This window comes from Triturus cristatus, chromosome 3_1, assembly GCF_964204655.1.
Source record: "Triturus cristatus chromosome 3_1, aTriCri1.1, whole genome shotgun sequence".
Classification (NCBI taxonomy): domain Eukaryota; kingdom Metazoa; phylum Chordata; class Amphibia; order Caudata; family Salamandridae; genus Triturus; species Triturus cristatus.
This window is the reverse complement of record NC_140583.1, coordinates 816,563,938-816,585,330: the sequence shown is the minus strand read 5'-3', so window position 1 is coordinate 816,585,330 and position 21,393 is coordinate 816,563,938. Positions and strand designations below refer to the sequence as shown.

At 42.7% G+C, this 21,393-nt stretch overlaps 1 protein-coding gene across 1 annotated transcript in view; it reads right to left on the bottom strand.

Annotated features, from left to right (window-relative positions):
* MCM3AP (minichromosome maintenance complex component 3 associated protein) overlaps positions 1-21,393 on the bottom strand; it is a 693,444-nt gene that overhangs the window by 35,239 nt on the left and 636,812 nt on the right. The window contains exons 23-24 of the mRNA XM_085645158.1: positions 17,466-17,563; positions 986-1,376 (exon numbers count right to left, since the gene is read on the bottom strand). Of these exons, the coding sequence (XP_085501284.1) occupies positions 986-1,376; positions 17,466-17,563 (489 nt within the window). The remainder of the gene's footprint in view (positions 1-985; positions 1,377-17,465; positions 17,564-21,393) is intronic.

Sequence of the window (21,393 nt, the reverse complement as noted above, 5' to 3'; positions counted from 1 at the left end):
GCTCATCTCTGAACAGTATACTAAAATTCTCAATTAATCCCCACTAAAAGACAACTCTTTGTTCAGCTTAAGGCCTGTCTGTAGCATTTGCAGGGTCCCATCGAGCCTCTGCCCACCTCAATCTCAGTTGAAGTAATTTGTACTTCTAGTCCTCTCCGTGGCGTAACCTGTACTTCAGGAGAGGGGAGACATAGTTAGATTTCCTTCCTGTGTTCCTTCCACTAAATGATTATTTGCAATTTCTCTTTATGGAGAGACCACTTTTTAGAGAAGGAACATTAGTTATGTGCCCTGTTCATATGTGCCAACCGCTTAACAGTGAGCAGTCGTGGTCACTGGGTACTGGTAGTATAGCTTCCTATTTCTTCCCTACTGGCCCCATGCCCAGCCTTCTCCCTGGCAGAAAGCAGCACAGTGGGCATGAACACAAAATACACCGAATAGAGCTCACGTCCTGAGACTGATTTCGAAAGGCTGCTCACATGTGAGAAGGAAAGGGCTGGAGTATAGGTGGGTAAGACTAGGCATTCTCCAAAACCCCTGAACCCCTGCCTGGCAAGCACCCCCTTTTACAGTAATCTGGCTTTCTGTCACTGACAATGCAGACTAACCAGGGCATTGGCAGCCCATTCCAATCCCACCCTGTGATAGTGACATCTCTCTGCATCCTGGGGGGTAAGGTGGGGAGAGAAGAGGAAGGGTGTGTGCAGGGTCACATCGGACACTTGCTATCATCCCAGGGCTACCACATGCCCTACAAGAGGGACACTGGGAGCTGCAGACACAAGAACAGTTGTACAGCTGTGCAATCAATGGTATTCTTTGATCTGGACTGGACTAGAGTCATTCCAAGTCTACACTTCTAGATACAGTTTTAGAAAACACAGCATGAACACCAATCGCAACAACCCACAGCATTGGCATTAAACAACTTCAGTTTGACATTGAACGACATACTTTCCCCGTCTCATTATTTTGTACATACCACGTGATGGGGGGAGATCCATGTGTGGAATCTGGAAGGAGAGCACCGCTTTCTTCAGCCAGGTCAGATGCTCCGGGGCGTTCCACTGAAGGTGAGGGAGTGCTGCATTCCCTCCAGGTTCTGAGAACTCAGTGACAGGCCAGGACAGTTCGGACAGGTAATCTGAAGAGACCACATCTGCCAGAAATGACAGTACACTGTTGTAGAGCTCCACAATGGCGCTGGGCTCTTGGGAGGGCAGGCCGGCCCTCTGCCGCGCTGCCTGATCATGGCAGAAGGGAACACTGAACTCCCGACACACTCCATCCTCGATGAACTGAAGGAGGGTCCGACAGCACAGCTCCGATGCACTACGAGTGTGCGACGCCAGCCACTTCACAGCCTGAGAAACCTGCAACACCAAACCAGGTGCGGGGGAATATTGTCAATACACAGAGGAGAAAGGAAAGGTAGAACATGACGAAGAGAGATGTTTAAGGGAATCTAGAATGGTATACATGACAGGGGAAGGGATGTATGAGAACAAATGAAAGGAATATATCATGGCATGATGAGAAGCAGAGGGACAAGTAAAACAAGGAATACAATGAAAGGGGCAGGAGTGGCCTAGTACATTGTGATAATGACATGGTGAGGTGAAAACACAATGACACAATCGGGCAGACTCGCATCATCCACCTTTAAAAGATCAGGAATTTTCCAAAATGTGCGCCTCTATGTATGGACTAGATTTTTTACTCTCGCAGGATTCACAAACAACCCCAGAAGTCACCCTAGAAATCTAGGTAAAACATCTGTCTCTGGAAGAGCTCATACCCGATCAGTGCCTATTATTTGGAACATTGTTACTTGTGGTAGACTTGCATTTGGCATCATTTCCGTTTTCACTTCATGGAAAATATTTTTTTAGTATATAGACACCCCTTCCGCTAAACACTATAACTAGGTGGAGGGGTTATTTCCAGCCCATTCATTCAATTATTCAATCCTTTTTGGGATAAGTGTAGGTGTGTAAATAAGGTGGTACTATACATTAAATATGTTTTGAACATCCACAAAAATTTTACTTGGTGGATATTCAGAACAATTTCAGTATCCATCTACTTCTCCCCTATTAACAGCCTAGTTTCGACCCCTACTTCTTATGTTATGACAGTGGCGAATATTCATACTGGCAGATTTTCCCCCATAAGAAGTATACTGTACAATTCTAAAATTCCAGATTCTATTATTCAGATCAAGACCACCTGCAATGCTCACAGGGCGACTTTCATCACTGGCCTATCATTCCTGACAGTCCACTTTGATCAATATATACCAATCTATCATCTGTGCTGCCAAGATGAATTCTTAACTATGCAACCCAATTCAGACATTTTGTAGAATAAGCCAATTCTTTTCTGTTAAACCTCCATGCTCTGAAAGTCCTCGCACAAGGAGATATGGGTAAGAGAATACACTTAATGCAACACAGACATTGAAGACAAAAAAAATATTTTTCACTTCAATTTAAACCCTCAACTTACACATATGCCTTTGCAGATAAAAAACAAGTTATTTACCTCTGCTACCGCCATATTTGGTAGAGACTCTAGCCACAGGTTCATTAGCTTAGAATAATCCCCAGACGTCAGCCAGGATCCGGAAGATGTTTGAGTAGTACCACTGCAAGCTGGTAGGTGGCGTTGTTCGGTTCCTCGACGGCAGTGCCAGAAGTGATATGCGCAGTACCTATATAGGCTCCACCTCGGCAAGCTGGTGTCAGTTACTTTCACCACTTTCAATGGCAGGAGCATGGGCACCACAATGATAACTGACCAATGGTGTGGGAAAACTAAGGTCCTGAGAAGGGTGTCCCTTACACTGTAATCTTCTTGAAGAGCTGGGAGGATCGGTAAGTAATCTGTGGCTAGGTAGTCTCTCTACCAGATAAGGCATTACCGAAGGTAAGTAACCAATTCATCTGATAGAGACTTCTAGCCACAGATTGCTCACCTTAAAATAGATACCCAAGCAAGGCCTCCCCAGAGGTGGGTCTGTGAAACCAATTTTACACTAAAACGCCCTGTAGGATCGAATGGGCTAAGTGCCCATCACGACAGACCTGACTGTCCCGACAGTTGCGTTTGGTAAACGAGTGCAAGGATGACCACGTTGCCGCATGACAGGTATCCAGGAGAGGGACTCCACGGGTTAACGCAGTAGTTGCAGCCTTAGCTGTGGTTGAATGAGCATGCAAACGCTCAGGGGGTTGCTACTTGGCCAATATGCAGCAGATTTTGATGCAGAGTACTATCCATCTTAAGATGGTCCATTTCTGCACAGCAAACCCTTTCTCAGCACCTACGTACCCCATGAAGTGTTGAATCTTTTGTACAGTCCAGGTAGGACGACAAAGGTCTCTGGGACAGATAGTGGAGTCTTTCCTCTTCTTTGAAAGGATGAGGCAGAGCAAATAAGTTAGGCAAGAAGATGTTTTGACCTACATGGAAGGCAGTCACAAACTTCGGAAGGAAGGAGGAACGTGTCCGGAGTACTCGCTTGTTTGGGTAGAAAGTGGTGTAGGGAGGATGCGCCAAGCACGCCTGTAATTCGTGGACCTTCCTTGCCGATGTTATGGGCACTAGAAAGACAGTCTTGATAAGCAAGAGCCTAAGAGGGCAACTGTGCAAAGACTCAAAGGATGCACACATCAAGAAGGTGAGAACAAGATTCAGATCCCACTGGGGTATGATGAATGGCCTGGTGGAACGACATGCTGCAAGCCTTCAAGAAACCTAGCCACAACAGATGACTTAAATAAAGAAGGTTGGTCAGGCAACTGCAAAAGAGCCAAATGGCTGAAAGATCACCTTTAACATTTCCCAGAGCAGAGCCCTGCTGGGCCAAAGAGAAAGTTGACCGGGCCATAGCTCTGTTGTCCTTGAAGCGCTCAGTCCGCCTTGTCTCCGAAGAGACAGGAGACATTAAATGGCATGTCTATGAGTGAGATCTGGACATCCCCTGAAAAGTCAGTTGTTCTCAACCAGGCATGGAGCCAAAGGGCCACGGACGATGAAACCGTTCTGCATAGTGAGCCGGTTGTGTCCAGCCCACGGTGAAATTAGCTGCATCCCTCCCGTCAGCAACAGCTTGGGAGAGCATGGCTCCGGACTCCTCCGAGACCATAGGCAGCAACTGTGCAACCAAGTCCCATAGAGAATGAAATAATCAACCCAAAAGGCACGCAGTGTTCCCTCACTGCAGTGCCAGGCTTGTGGAAGAAAAAATCATCTTTCCCAAGGTATCCAGCCTTTTGGATTCCCTATCGGGTGGGGTGGAAGGGAATTAACCAGGATTTACTCTGGATGTGGAGGCTTGGACCACCGAACTCTCCAGGGTGGGGTGCCGAGTAAGGAAACAGGGGTCCCCAGGGTCAGGGTGAAGGAGGCGGGACATTTTCGTATGCAGAGAGTGCCTGTGCAGGGAACAGCTTGGGCTGTCCAGGCCCTGAGTAGGAATTCAGTAAGGGATTCATTAAATGGGAGTACGAGTTTGGCAGGGCGACTCCTGGTTGAAGTACCTTTGTCAAGACATTCGTCTTGACTGCCACTGAAGATAGTGGAAGGTCCAAGACCTCAGTTGCACTACACATCACCATAGCAAAAGAGGCCCCTGACTCCGAAGTCATGGTAGGAGGAGAGACCAAGCCAGTGTCAGGCAAGATGTCTAGCCCACTAGTATTTGCCAGTTCCTCATATCAGTTGTCCTCCTCATTTAATGGATGCTGGTAACCATAAAGTTCTTCAGACCCCCCCCCCATTCCTCTCCCTCTCCAGGCCTATCAAGAGTAAAAGGCACTGTCTCCGCTCTGAAGAGCAGGGTCCCAATTCAGCACTGGAACTGGCATCGAGCGACGCACATCCGGATCTGTGTCAGAGTAGGGGGTGAGGATGGGGATGGCCCTGTTGTGGGGCATCGCAAGAGGCGCTGGGGACATCTGCACTGGAGCGGATGCTGAGGAAGGTCAGCTGCTCTACTCTGGATCCAGTAAGGGATACACAGGCCTGAATGAGGGCAGATCTTGCAGCTGCGATACAGTGTGGGCCCCTCCTGAACGAATGGGGTCCGAAGGCGATTAAGCGGGGCATCGAAACATGAGTTGCTTAGCCTCATACAATTCTTCAAGCTGGACAGGGGTTGCTCTGGCTCCAGGTAAACAGGGAAGAGCAAAATCTGGCTCTGCCAAAGTGAGATGCTTGCAGTGCAGACAATCCTGCGCATCTTCAGACGACTTTGATGGGCGCAGTGAAGTTGAAGACCTCTTCGACTTCTTGAATATTTTCGGGGACTACGAAGATCACAGAGTGAGGCTCCGTGAATGATCCCTGGCCCTTCTGCATGCTCAGGCATCTTGAGCATAACAGGGTCATCCAACGTCTGGCAGAGAGGAGCTTGAGGGAATGTTCCCTCAGAGCCTTCGGATACATGGCACGGAAGTCCCCACAGGTCTTGAAGTAATGGTCACGCTCCAAGCACCACAAACACACCAAGTGGGTCTCTGTCACATACATCTGTCTGTGACACACACCACATGGTTAGAAAACAGCCAGTTTCTTGGGTGACATCCTCACACCAGGAGGGAAATCTCTCAAAAAGAACCAACAAACTTTCAGAAAAAAAGCCTGTCAAAAAATGACTGAGGTTAGCTCAAACCGGATCAGCGCTAGGTGTGGAAAGGAAAGAACTGATGTCAGCCTGCAATGGTGGCTCCTAAGTAGGTTTCATGCCTGTCACTTCCGACGCGACGCCGAATGAGGCCACCTTCCGGTGAGCAGGGGTTCTGCTCAAAAATCTTCTGGATCTAGTCTGATGCCTGGGAATAAGTCTTAGGTAAGGAATCTGTGGCTACAAGTCTTTATCAAATTAAGTCTTGTAACTGCCAAATCCTTGGGTGGCATTGCATCTGTTCAAGCTAGTCTAGCAAATCTCTGAAGACTTCAAAATCTTATGCCAACACTTAAAAAAAAAAAAAAAGCAAAATGTGGTTTCATTCGATACTACCATCTAAAATTGTGCAAATAGAAGAATCAGCTACAAAAACTCCAGACATTTGCCATAGGGGTTGAGGATGCCCAGTTACAGGAGAAGTAGTCTCTTTTTGGCCTAAGCTCTCAGTTGGGACGGAAATGTCCCATGCATGGTAAACAGGCGTGTTCCCCTACCTTGAGTGGCCAACTGCAGTGAAACTGGTTTCCTGACTTACATTTTAGCACTGGTTTCACACTAACTTAAAATGTGTGCAGAGGCTTAGGCCTGTCTCTAGTAATGTGCGGTCCAGGACCGGTCCTTTGACCTGGAGGGGCACACCAGCATGCCCTCATAGTAAGTAGTGGACTACTGTCCATGCTCTGGGTACATCACTTAAGCTGCGGTGCCAGCATAGTGCATGTTGTGAATCCGAAATGTGGCTACATTTTACTATGCTGCCCCCCCCCACCCCCTGGTTCACAGTACACTGTTAAGTGAAAACAAAAACCATAGGTTGACATCCTGTGTGCATGTTGAGTGTAGGACCAGGTCCAAAGCCAGAGGTAAATGTTTTGGGGGGCCAGGCTAACTATATACAAGGATAACTATAGCATAAAGGGGTCTTGTGGTGGAAAGGTTTCCAGCTCTCCCCTACAGTAGCTTTAAAAAACACAATATACTGACATTTTAAACAACGCAACATATTTTGCTGTGTTTTTAAAGTATTCTACCTTGACAGCTATATGTGATAATTAATAGGAAATGAAGCACCTAAAAGTAAAATTTAAAGGAACTAAAATTGAATGGCGGTGTGGCCGCCCCTTACATGGTAAGCTCTCCTTACATCTGAAAGCAAGATTCGGAAGCTTGTGGCTAAGTATTTTCTTGCACTGGAGTCACTGCATCCCAGCATGTTGGGCATATTACATGTCTTTAATTTAGGACATCAGGTTCTGCAGTAGCCATTTGATACATTATGTTTCTGATTGTTGATACATGTTTAGGGCCCTTTCACATAAGCGCAACATAATGAGAAAATAATTTTTTGTGGTGGTGACTTCATTATATGACACCGCTTGGACAATAAGCTCGTAATAATGGGAGCATACGATTCATTGTGAAGTGCAACACTTAAAAAAAAAAAAACTTTTATTAGGTAGGGGTTTCTTACTAATATTTAGAAAAGATCCTAACTAATGTGAGGGGCGTATATATGCTACTGTCCCATCCATATCATGTATGACATACTCTCTGCATATGGCCACTACTTAGCGCCATCTTTAGCAGAAGACCAACACAAAGCCAAAACCCCCTATATGCAGGTGCGTTGTGTCATATATATTTTTAAAGTGTGGTATTTGAAATGTTTATTCTGCAGAAATTTGAAAAAGATCAGATTCTACGCTTTAGAGATCCTATATTACATCCATATCATTATATTCTTAAACAGTGGACTTCTTTAGTGAATCAACTAATTCCAGTCTAAGAGTAAGATGTTCGGGATGGCTTGAGCTGTCAATTTTCTTGAGTATGACTGGAAGTTCATTCTGATTACCTTAGTTTTTTTCTTTCTACTGTTGTCAACTTATTTGAGACTATTAATTTCTAGCAGATATATCATATCGCTGCATTATCAAGTGGGATTTATTCTTACGACACATCCATCTAGACCTATCTAGGTTAGTATTTCAAAAAGGGTGATTTTGTTTATATTAGACTATCTCTTATCTAAATGATGGGGCAATTTGGTTTCATCATCACCCTAAGTTTAAGAAGTATTTCCCCTTAGTGACTGAGGGGATTTCACTGAAAGCATAACCACAGATTGAATGTGGTCATACAAAATAGAAGGTAACAGTCCACAATTATTTCGGGGTCTTTGTGTAATTTGAAAATTGAATGTATGTGTGCATGCATCAGTGTGATGGGTGGATGCTGATGATATGCACTTTAAAAAGACACTTGGTATCATGGATAATGCTTGGTGGAGTGAATTACAGTTGTATTTTAATACCACAGGATATTGGGTCAGCACATATGGTATATAAATGAGCTTCACTCACTGAATATTTTTTATAGGGTTTTAATCATTCACCACCCATGACCGTTTTTAAGTATGTCACAAAACTGTGCAGTATGTCAAATGTTTTTATTTAAGGAAATGTATTACATGCTTTTTATAGATATTTGGTTGGGAGGAGTCAATTCATTTACTTGTCCTAGGGAAGGTGGTACACATTGTCTATGACCACCGAAACGCGTCAACGGAATACTCAAACACGACCCACGGTGCATGGATGATTTCAATAAGTCACTGAACTTATTCAGCCACATCCAGTGACACACTAAGTGGGAGTATTTCTTCTCATTGTTAAATTGATTGGATTTTTTTTTTTAATTCTCTCCCTTTTTCCTAATGTTGTGTTGTAGGATTGTTTTTATTTAATCTTTGTTAATTTGGTACATTGATTGTGTTATGCAATAATTTTTACTGGATGTATTTTGAATGGGGATATAATTAAATGATCTATGTGTTTTTTCAAAATCCCTGTGGTACGAATTTTGTTCGATTGTGGTGACTGAATGAGAGTGTATTTGTTGTTTAAATAATCTAGCAAGGGGAATCCTTTATATTGTTTGGCTGGTTAAACCCTGTCACCTTGTTTTCAGGGGTTTCTCTATTTTTTTCCACACAATGGTGTGTTTACACCATATGGAAATTGTAGCAATTTAGAAGTAGAGGACTGAGTTAAGGTCAATACAGGGCGTGCTGGAGGTGGTTTAAGCAAATTTAGGGCCCTTTCAAGATAAAGGCGGATCATCTGTATTCTGTGGCTCTGGAACATGGAGAAGCTTTGTATCAAAGGGGTGGAGAATGCAAAGTAGAAAAGGAGAAAACGGAGCAAACATGTAGGGGTTTCATGTTAATGCCAGATAATTCGTTCTGTGCTTCTAGCCATGTGAGAGCAAGTTCCCTTGTGTTAGGGGGTGGAGATCCTGGTAACGTACCCAGTTTTCAAAGTCAAGAGGTGTCACAATTGCAGGGTTCGCAAACCACTGGTGTTTCTGCAAGATTACGTTACTTAGTTACTCCTTTCTGTTTGGAGTTTATCTATAACTTACCATATCTAGACCAAGGTCAAGTGATGACATGATGCATTTGCTTTTGCAAGACAATGTTTGTTACATTATCTTGTTTGCTAATTTTAAGGGATGAGCATGGGTATGTTGGGTCTTTCTAGAATACTCAGAAGGTGCACTTATGTTCAGGGTTCCATTGAGTGTAAGCATTCTGTGTAGGCTTCATTAATGCTGACCGGCTCGGGATGACTATGCTTTCTTCAACTCAGCTTGGATGTACAAGGTGTGTCCTTCACATGTCTTCTTAATAACAATAACAGTTTTCTTTTAGATGACTTTAACATGCGTCTTCATAAATACAGTTAAAGACACTGAACTTTGGCCATTAATGCTCCTCTTCACATCTAGAAAACATCATTAAAGAGCCCACTCAACTCTGGCCATACATTTGATGCCTGGTACATTTGATGACTAGAGTTTGGACTTCTCAGGCAGGACTTGGATGGTATGTCAGCAATCATTGAATACTATTACCTAGTCACAAAGGCAAAGCCAGACACACTCAAAATGGTGATTCAAGAAATCTATAAATTAAAGAATAATCTGTGGTCGATACATCTACCAGCTGCCATTAAAGACCTAAAGCACATTAAGGATAATCTCACAAGACCCTTACCTTACTGCCCTTAATAGCTACATTGAAAAAGCAAGTTATCAAGAGAAGCAGACTGAAGAAAACTAAAATCAGCTGCAATTTTTGTTCCAGTCTGCAAATTGTATGAAACAACTAAAAGCCATATCTGTAGAAGACACTAAGTAAGACATAGAAATTACATCCTGCATGCAAGATTTATGGTTTTACCTATTGATGAGTATAAAGCATGCTGGAGGAATAGACCCACTCTTAATATGCGCTGCAGGTTCCACACGAGAATCCATCGCACGTTTATTATGTAGCTTCCCTGAATTTTTATCAGCTCATTGCACTTTACTAAAACTGATGTAACTACAAAATGGGGTCTCCACCTCTAAGGAAGCCTTATTCTTGTACTTCAACACCAGTGACATAACAGAAATAGCTCCCTTCAGAAAATACAAAAACATAATATTCAATAAAATGAAATCTCCAAAATGACGTAGCTAACATAAGAAACTGGCCGAAATGTTTGCTGCGTTCATCTCATAGGTAGGATATTACGTTTGAGACTGAATATGGTGGTGTGCCTATTTTAAGTTTGTTCATGCAAAAACAACAATACCTGTTTGCTACATCCATCATATTAGCTGTAATTTTATTGTTTTAAACTGACTGTATCTCTATATAACTTTGCTTTATTTTGGCTGGATTTATTAGAACGATTTTAATTAATTCAATCAATAGTCAATTATTCACCCATTCATTCATACATGTAATGCCATTTTGTGCTCCCCTTCACCGGCTTCAATTTTGAAGTATTCCAAGTTGACTTGGACTGATCATTGCCTGATATATTTTAAACTACACATTTAATAAGGCCCTCCAAAGCCCTTGACCTCTTCCACATTGTTGTCTCGAGCATGAAAAAAAACAGATCCCCTGAAGGTTGAAATAATGTGCTATATTCTTCCAGTCAGCCCCACACAAAACACTATTGCCATAGAGAACAGGATATTGTTCTCGCTAGGCCAAGTGAAACCAATTAATACATTTAAACTAAGATGGGCTAAACTCTCAGCCAACTAGTACACTGAAGAACTGAAAACAAAAAATATTGCAAAATGCTCAAAAGATTATGACAGAAAGGCTAAGAACTACATTTAGAAAAAATAGATGCCCACTAACACTCCTACTATATAAATATCAGCTCAACGGCTGAGTTCTTTCAAGATCAGATTTTAGACTGAAAATCCCATTAGGGAAGTGTTTAAGATTTAATAGTCTCACCCACCCAGAAGCAGACAGAAACTCCAACAAACTATCAGAGTATTTATGCAACAGTTTATCCTCCTCTTTCCACAGTAAAATTCTTGACCTATTGGAGAACATCCCTCAGTCTCCAAAGAGACGAGTCTGTTAGGGTTTAACCCCCAGCATGAGTCTCTCTGGGACAATTAACACCACTGGCCAATCAAAACTATCAAAAATATGTTAACAATGCTTGTCCAGTACAACAAATTAAGAAAGTTAGCTCTATATTACACAAACCTGCAACTCTTCTTTACTCTCCGGTAAAGTGCCAGACAAATGGAAGGCAGCAATTGTTTCGCCTCTTCCAAAGAAACCTTCTTTAGACTCTGAAATCTTAACCTCTCTTAGCCAAAATGAACGGGAAAGAGGTCCATCACAATATCATTAATTATCCGGAATCCTACAAGTTATTGCACAAAGCTGATTCAGATTTTTGCAAAGGAGTCTCAACAGAGACATACTTTGTCAAAGTCACCGAAGACAACTGGCCCACATTGGATGGAAATGCATTGGTAGCTATGATTTTACTAGATCTATCTGAAGCCTTTGATACCATTTCCCAAAGCATTTTATTTCAATTACTTGAGGCAGTTGTGTGAGTTCAGATGAGCAAAAGAATGACGTGTAAATTATTACTCATCCTTACACCTCTATCGGACCCTATCTCACATTCAGCATCGAGCTTGGACAGATACCCTTGCCAAGTTTCACAAGTCTATATTTGACTAGCTGCTCCAATATAATATTATTTTATTTGCACTCTGGTACTATAGTTTTGCTTATCCAATTATAAAGCCAGGACCACAAATCTCAGAATGAAAAGAAAAACTTGTTTGGAGCACCTTGGCAGACATGGACCTGGGAATCCTGTTAGCTATGCTACCAGCAGAGCTGCTGCCTTTTCTTACCACCGCTGCAAGAGAAGGGGTACAAGCCAAACATTGGTGTCTTCTACCATGTTAAGAAATCCTTGCAACAACGTTGTTTCATGCCATGCTCACAGATTATGAGATTGCTTGTAAAAATGGCTAAAGGTGAGCACCCAGGAAGTCAGATCAGATCCTATACTATTAAAGGCTCAGCTGATCCCAATACCTCAGGTTCACTTACAAACCAATTTGTCTGTGCTGAAATTAGCAAATTTTAAACCAGAGCACATTTTCAATACATTTTTACTGTTTGATCACCACAAAAACAAGTGTACATAGAAATGTCTCAGGAGCTATGCGACACCCTAATGCTATGCCAGTGACTAATGTTTGTATTACTTTGCTAACACTTATCACCTGTCAGGCGTTTTGGTTTTGAAAACCTTGTCAGCACAAAATAGCTTCTGAGCACTTTAAAGATGGTGCCAGTTTAACAAACATAATAAGTTGTTGAGCTTGATGAGACTGGACTTGGTTAACTAACTCTGACACTACCTGCCACTTTGGGTATAGTGGTGAGAATGTGGAGGTCAGCAAACTACCAGTTCAAGCCAGATGCATGCTCTACATCACCTCAACATCTTCTTGGCCCTCAATGTGCTTCTACCTACTCCCCATGCTTTAGGCTCATTCGCAAGGAGTTAAAGTCAATGCCTTAACCTCTGATGTAAGGATGGAGAGCGAAAATGATTCCTAGCTTGAGGCTAAATTTCACAATGTGAAACTACAAAACATGGGATCAATCCCGGCTTCACCACCTAACCAAATTTTGTGATCCTAAGGCACGTTATATTTCACAATAGGGTCATTTTCTCTATTACTGCATATGACAACACCTTCAAATATGTGAGTTCAGAATGTGGGCTGTACAAAAGCAAAAGCCTCTTGAGTATGATTTATTAGGCTATACTGTTGCTCCATTTACAATAAAAATCTGGGCCACATTCATATAGGGAAAACATGACAAATGACTTGCATCTTAGCATTTGTGGATCGTATTGTTGTCTTGACGGGGCACATATGTTTCCAAGTTTAAATCAGTTTTAATATAAATGCCTCTCAATTAGGTGATACAATCGGATATCTGAGTGTTTGATATTAGTTATTTAATCTTGAGGAGACTTTTTCATATTTGTACATAAGGTTTGCTCCATGATTTACATACCTATATTGCCAAGGCTTAGCTCATGCATTGGCTCTAGAGCAAAGCGAGACCCTTGGCTTGGATCTGGTCAGGCACTTCCTGTTAAGGGGAATGGAGTACTGGAATCTGCAGACAGTGACTGATGAGGACTTCTGTGGCACCAAGGGAACAAGCTACAGGGAGAGAGAGAGGCAACTCTGGCAGACTGTTGGTGTGCTGCAAATGTGAGCCACACACTATAGTATATAAAAATGTGACAGATATAATGCTTGAATTAATTTCAATCACTAGGGCTGCATCCCAGTCCGTTGTTTTTTTGCACACCATCCCACCGAAGTTTGGACCCAGCCAAATGTAAATCAGCCTTGAACCTGCTCTAATAGGAACAGTCCAGCCGAACTGCCATAAGAGGTCTTCCCTGAACTGTAACGCAAGCAATCTAGGACTGACTTCGCCCTAGTTAGGAATGATCAGCTATATAGCTTGGCTCCAGTGACACAGTGTGCACAGGACCCACGTCTGGGTCAGGCTGCATGTGCATTAAAAGCAGAAGCACCACTGTGGGGTCCTGTGCTGTCTTTCACTAAGACACTGTCTGCTGGGCTGTTCCCTGAGCTGCTCTGCACTGAGATGAGCAGTGCACTTGGAGCTCTGTATACGCTCTGTGGCATTTCACCACCAGGAGGATGATTTCATTTGTAGAGGCAGAGCAGGTTAGTGTGAAGGAGGGCATGCCACACAGCCTCTTTTGTCAATGTATTTTTCATTCTCACTCCAAAGGCGTATATCCGTGTAGCAGTTTGAAAGCACCTTCCTCCACTCTCTTGCGAGACGACATTCCATTCAGCCATAATGTCTTGTCAAGCTAAAGGGAGCAACATGCAGTGCATTACACAGCTAGCAGTAGGCACAAACAAATTAAAATAATAATGCTAGGTGTGTGAATCTGAGTAGTGGAGTTAGTTGGAACCATTTCAGAGGACTGTTACAGCATGGCACAGGTTGGAGGATGACATACATTTCCCCCCATTCAGCCGAAGTGCATTGCCAGCACTCCTGTGGCTGTAGGAGGGGAAAGCCAGGCACGGAGGTCAGGAGGATTGAGACAGGGCTATCCTTAAAAACTGAATGATGATGACCTTCCTAGCAAAAGGCTGTTGGTTCATTTTTCTTGTGAGCACTGCTAATCAGTAGATGGTATGGTTTTAAGGTGGAAATGCAGGTTCTGTTCAAGGTGAGGACATTTCTAGAAAGAGCCTGCCTATGTGTCTGACTCTGATTACGACTTCACAAAGCCTGATTTTAGACAAGTGCAGAGATTTCACAGTTCACTGTGCCCGTGTGTTCGATACTCCTGCTTGAAAACTGGTCCATCATTACCAACTGTGAGTCCCACTGTGACTACAATTCTCTATCAGAAGCACTATACCGTTGAACCACATGCCCTGTGTGGAAAGTGTGCAGACCAGTGGGATCCAAACCACCCTACGTTGTTTGAGACCCAATCTGTCCTTGGCCAGGGACGGGAGTCCTCTACAGAGTACACAAAGAGCTGCTGTACAATCCGGGCTGGATTCTGCATGACACTCATAATCCCAGAGGTGAGGGGTGATCACCTATAACCTGCACTTTCTGCAAGAGGAGCTAAACGTCTCACTGAAATGCCAAGAAGCCAGTCTGTCTGCTGAGAGAAGGAAGGAATATGCCAGACCCTACAGAAGGAGCGACTGTCCAGGAGGAGATGTACAGCATGTTCTTCACGTGAATAGCGCTAGAGAAAGTAGACTATCCCCAGACGTAAAGCCAGGAGTGATATGTACGGTCCTTTCTGGATACTCTCTACAGTAAGAAAGAAACATTGCTTCGGAGAGATATTTCTCCAATTGGCCTGGGGGTTGCAACGATCAGAGGACACCATTACAAAGGAGATCGGCCCAGGTGCTATAACTGGCATCCTAGGACATTGCTGTAGCCAGTCAGGAGGACCGCCGCTGCCGAGATCAGGCACTGCTGCTTAGGCCCACACATCAATTACTTTAGAGACCATCGTCCCAAGTGAGACTGCCGGGGCAGCCCACGCCGGAGATGAGCTGGTGCCATGAGGGAGGGAGCCGGTTGGCTCCTGCAGGACAGCCTGAACTGCTACAGAAGGCAGCGGGTAAAAATGCAGCCTGCACAAAAGGCCTAAATACTAAACGCACTCAGACAGGTCAGTTGCTCTCTTTAACACTTTTTGCCAAGAAGGGGCAAAGAAACAATGAAATGAAATCAAACTAAACCTGTTGTTTGTTAGGGACAATAGATAAGGGATCTTGCCCACAGTGGGGAAGGAGAGTGGAAATTCCGCTAACATCAAAGATGTCTATAGGAACATAATTTTCGACCCTGCATATCACTTCCATTAATTGTGTAGTATTTAGTTCTTCTGTGTGATTAACGAAATTTATTTTTACATAAAAAATAAGCATCGGGCTGGCCATTACCTTATTTTGTGTGTTGGTTGAAAGTTGAGATCTGAGTTCATGCTTCCCACATTACCTCTCTGAGAAGCCTGCGACTAGTCACACTTGTTAACGTGACAGCCAAATATGCAAAGGGTTCTAATTGGCCCAGTTTGCAGAGCCATAACAGGCTGGACTCCAAGGTCACTAGTGTCAAAAAACCTCAACCACAGTTGGCCAGTCCTGTGGACACTGAATGTGGTCTGACATACTCCTTAAGAGCATTAACAAAAATAGTGGCTGCCCACCTTAATTTTCAAGGAGCCATCAATATCCATTTATATATCTATTTTGACGTCTGTCTTGAGATCAGACCACACCCCATAATGTACCAAATCTCTCAAAACTATTCAGTCTTGCTTTCTTTATTAACCAGCAATGATGCATATGAATCGCTGGACCCAGCTCTGTTCATGCAGGAAGGTTGCTCATTACAGCTTGCATTTTTTCACTCAGTCTTGGTGCTCAAGGAAACCGGCATCATTTTCATATCGTACCACAACGGTGAGTCCCAATGACATCATGCTCTTTCACTACACAAGTTTCTCCAAAGAGGAGGTACTGAAGTGTTCAAACGCCTGAAAGAATGTTTGTTGAATGTTTCTGGACTTCCAAAAACAGTCATGAAAAACTCATTGACACATGCCAGGGGAATCCATATCTCAAAACAAAATGTTTCATATCAACCATTTGGAACCCACTGCTCCTTATCTGAGACTCACATTAGTTTCCTTCATCTTCCAAAAGGATAAGTATCAATATCCTTTTAGACCACACAATAGGTAAGATTCAACATGAAACAGAATGAGTTATTTTGTCTCATCGTTATCTTTATCTAAGTTTTGAGCCCTCTTAAACATTTCCTGTATAGTATTATTTGAACAGAATGAAAACTGTGGAAAGAGGTGCTATTAAAAAGATTTTTTTCATGTGTCACATAAATGTAAGTTGAACCAGAGATTAACTGCTGTGTTTCAACCTAGGATCTATCTAAACTTATAAAGGGAAGAGAGCGTGTTTTAACATTTTGAACATGCCAACAGGCATGATCCGTGCACATATCATTATCTCAATGAACAGATTCAAATCTTTCTTTCAGGTTTTACTATGTTAATAATCGCCAAGTGTTTGTGACACCAAAGTGTACAGAAAAATGTTGCATATACTCTTCATGCTTTAGTAAGCATTACTCTTTAAGATGCATCAGTCCAAGAGAACGCAGCTTTCGAAAAGGACAGAAATTCCACACATACTGTTCTCTTTCAAATTGCTTTATAGTGACAGCATATTCTGGAGACACTTTTCCCAGTTATGCCTGCACATACAGGTATTCCCAAACAATAGAGGAGGAATAAGAGCTTGGGCTAGAACATCAGAATCTCCCGGGATGTAATTTGTTCTCAGGAATGTGCCATTCATTGGCTGCGGTTCAACAGTAATGGGTCAGTGTCATGTCAAGAGGATATCCTGATTTATTGTATGCTTCACCAATCGAGGGGATATGGGTAAACATGAGCCACACCTTGAAATACATAGTATATCCTGAACGTCTACCTCAGAGCAATGGGGGGTATCTATTCACAAGCCTATTTGAGAACAAAGATTAGCTGGTGACACTCTTTGTCATGCCACTCTTAGCTGACGAGTTATTTTTTGTCCATTGCTTACTGGTAACAATATGAGGTTGCATAAAACGTTTAGAAGTTACCGCTGATCAGAAAAGTCAAGGTATTCTGTGACAGGAAACAAATACAGAGCTTTTTTGACACAGAGAAGAATACATAGTTCACAAGTGATGATAAAATTACACTGAGCAGAAATAGTCATGGCTATCGATTAGAGGAACATGATGCAGAGAGTTTCTTACCTGACTGCTCCCTCGCAGATCAATGATGGACTCTGGGATCTGCACAATAATGTACTCAGAGATCAGATTGGCTTGAATCAAATCCTGCAGCATCAGGCCTTTTGAGAAAAAAACAAGAGTTACACATATCTCTGCACTGTTCGGCCTCTGGTAGCAAGAGTAGAAAGAGCAAAAAGGTTTACATTTCACACCAAATGTCTTTTCAAATCTCAGACTTCAATCACTTTCATGTTGTTTTCTACAAATGCATCATTATGGCTTCTTGGGTTGGGTTTGTAGTTCTTTCGTAGACTCCGATTTAAAAGACTAGGTTTGTTTTATGATGGATCCATCACTTACAGGGTCAAAAACTATTTCACAACTTCTGTTGTGGGCTGCCTCAGTTGTCACGCTCTGGTATCCATCATCTTCCACCCACCCTTTCATCCCTTCTTCCCTTCAGAGGAAGTCAATACCATCCTGTAATCTCCTACAAAAAGTTATAATGAAATCCTACCTCATGGTCAGAAGAATGCAAACTGTATACATTTCAGAGAAAGAGAAAGAAAGAACCAATCACAAGGCAGAGCATCAGGTATTTTGGTATTTACTGTTGAGATACGCCATCTCTGGACAACTTAACCCCTTCAGCGCTGCGCGGATTCCCCCGCGGTGCTGAAGGGTTCGAGCGCGGGCGGGGCCATGACGGAACGGTTCCGTCATGAGCACAGCTCAACCGATGCTCATGACGGAATCGTTCCGTCATGAGCATAGAAGGGGTTAATCCTTGGAGGCAATCAACTGATATTCACGATTATCCATCTTTGCAACTTAACAATTGACATTGGAAGGGAGTAGTGGTGCACCTGGAAGTTAATTAAAATATCCTTGGCTCCATTTGGAAAAATTGAATCCCTTAGTTCCCGCCTCATTATAGTGGGAACTGCTGGTAAGGTGGAAGGTGTAACAGGTGCTCTGCCTTTCCCTAGATAATATAATTCCAGGTGTGACATAATTTACCGAGGTTAAACTCTTGTAGAACTGCAAAAGATCCCATTTGGACTGGATGAACATTATACTTGACTTTGAATATATCAACAGCGGTCCCATCAAGAAAAGCCTTGTACCAAAGTCATTTGTGGGAACCATGCACCAATCCACAGCAGGGTTTCTCCTGATATTCTGTGGTGCCAACGAATACACCTGAATTGAAACCCTCCAGATCAAAAATACCAATTGCATCAATGAGGGTATGTGTTCAGGAATTCTTTCTCCAAATGAGAAGTGTAATGAGCAGATATATCCTGAGTTTGACTAGCAGTCAAATAGACAATCATCAACAAGGCGATGGACAGCACACATCCGGAATACATCCATCCATTATATTCAATTCACAATGAAACAGTGATTTTAGAGGAAAGTTCGGAGTAAAGCCACAATTGTGGCAAGAAAGTAGCCAGGAATTCAAAATAGGTAATGCGTACAATAATACAGTAACTAAGGGAGCACGACCATTTTGACCACCGGAGATGTGTGTAACCCCAGAATAGTTAATGGTAAGGGATTCCAAAGTTTGAGGTCAGGAATAACAATCTCACATCAGGACAATATTGCTATTTCATTCACGAGACAAATCTTTGGCTTGAAGAAAACCTCAAGTACCTGAAGCCTTGAGTCTTCAGGCGTAATTCAGCAGGAATACTGCACTTCTGCTACTGATCCCTGAACTGGGTACAATACTTATTTTGACCAGTTCACTAGCAGTCCAGTGTGTTGCCCAAATAAGTTCAATACTTTAATTGTGCACTAGCCTGATTGTCTATGATAACGAAGGAATATTAGGAGTAGGGGTAGTCACGCAGATTTACCGAATAATTCTGAGAAATTAAGCAGATCTAAATGAGAAAGTAACTTTGCATTTAGTGCTATTTTCTTACCACCAAATTCTATCTAAAATGAAAAGAAGGATGTTTTTTGGGCTAAGAAATATCGCTAAACGCAACATTGTTGAGCATGAATAGAGAGTGCGAGCAGCTTCACATGCTCGCTAAATGTGAACTTGGCATAGGATTTTCCTCCAATTTACCCCCGGCATTTAGTACTAGTTTCTAACTGCAAAACGCACCCTTTTGTCTAAAATGGATCCGAGGATGCGTTTGCATTAAGAAAATAGCGCTAAATACAACAGAACATAAACAGCAGCACGCACTCGCTAAATGTGCTTTTATGTTAGGATTTCCCCCCCAAATCCTCTTAATTATGCAAGCGGGCGTAATCGCATTATTGGTAATTCTGCATCAAAGAGTAACGCAGATTTACTGGAATTACTCTGATTTCTCCGGCGTTATTAGAATTACTCCCAGGCCTTATTAGGAGGTCATCTACATAGAGAGAAACCTGGGCCTGTAGAGCAGGAGCCAACTGAAAGCCTCTGAGCACATTGTCAACTCAATGAACTTTTCTAATGGTTCAATCATCACAGTGAAAAGAAACGGAGGTAAGAGACAGCCCTATTGTGTGCTGTGGATCATCGGAAATAGATGAGAGAAAACACCACTGACTCAGATGCAGGCCAGTAGATGAGTATAGGGCAGCCAGACATTACTAAGGAAATGTATCCCAAAACCGAGCTTTGTTAAGACCACAAGCAGGTACTCCCATTCCACAGAGATGAAAGCTTTTTGAAAGGTGTGTAATGAGACCTTCTTATTTGGAAGCAAGAGCCAAATCTTCATGAAGTCTCCTTTTACTGTGAAATGTAAACTGTGCTGGCATGAAACAGCTTTGCACTAGTTAACGAATAACACCTCACAATCAAATGGATAAGATCACAGCAAACATTTTTGTTCCAATGTGTTTATTAATGATAGAGATCTAATACAATGGGCATTGATCTGTACGTTTCTTTGGTTTTAAAAGTATCATAATTGCGGACTCGCAGAGCTCTTGTGGAAGAATTGTGTCTTCCAGAGACCTGGGAATTAAACCCAATGTGTGGTGTTAGCTGTGAGGTTAAGAATTTAAACCATTTGGCTAGAAAGGTGTGCTGGCAAGAGTTTTACTTGTTTGTAATTGAACTATAGCAACCCCTAGCTCCTCTATCAAGCTCTAGTTCAACACACTCTGTTGAAGACAAAACATTCCATCTGGATGGATACTAAAAATGCAGCCAGCGCCACAAGCAAGGAAGGCTGATGTTCAAAGTATGATGCAAAAATGTTGGCTAAAGCATGGCATTCTCTGACAAAATCTCCTTGGGCATTATTGCTCCCTTCAACCCCATACAGGTCTAATCCAACTATCAGCTGTCCAGCCATTTATGTAGTTTGCCTGCCTTCTACAGTCTGGTCTGTGAGGTCTCCAACTGTTTCCAAGATGTGGCTGCCAACAGGTGTGTAAGACATAGATGTACTGTCCAGTGTGTGCTAAATCTGCCTGTCCCCCAGATGCATGAAATGTAGGGTCAAGGCCAGCCAAAGTTGTTTCCAAAAGTAAAATCGATGCACACCTACCGTTTTTAAGATGAGATGTAAACCCATTCTCCCTTTCTCTGGTCACAGGCTTGAACATCTCCCAGAGAGAAAAAGGAGATTCGACTGATTTGTTTTTGTTCTGTTGGAAACAGAGGTACATTTCGGTTTGCACATGCTTACAACGGTCTTAATTAATTAGCTACCATGTCTTTTGTCTCCACATCCTACCATGAGCCGGACTCAGAAAAACAGTCTTAAGAGCGAAGAGTCTTCATGAACAACTCTGCATAGGCTCGAGCAATGAATGTATCAAAAAGGTGACTGGCAGTTTTAGGTCACACTGAACAATAACAAAAGGAAAAGGAGGAAACACGTAAGGCAACCATTTCAAGAAACACATTACAACAGAAGGGCGAGGCTGGTGAATGCAGGAATGGTCTCCCAAAAATGGAGAGGGGACAGAAGGGATGAGGGGT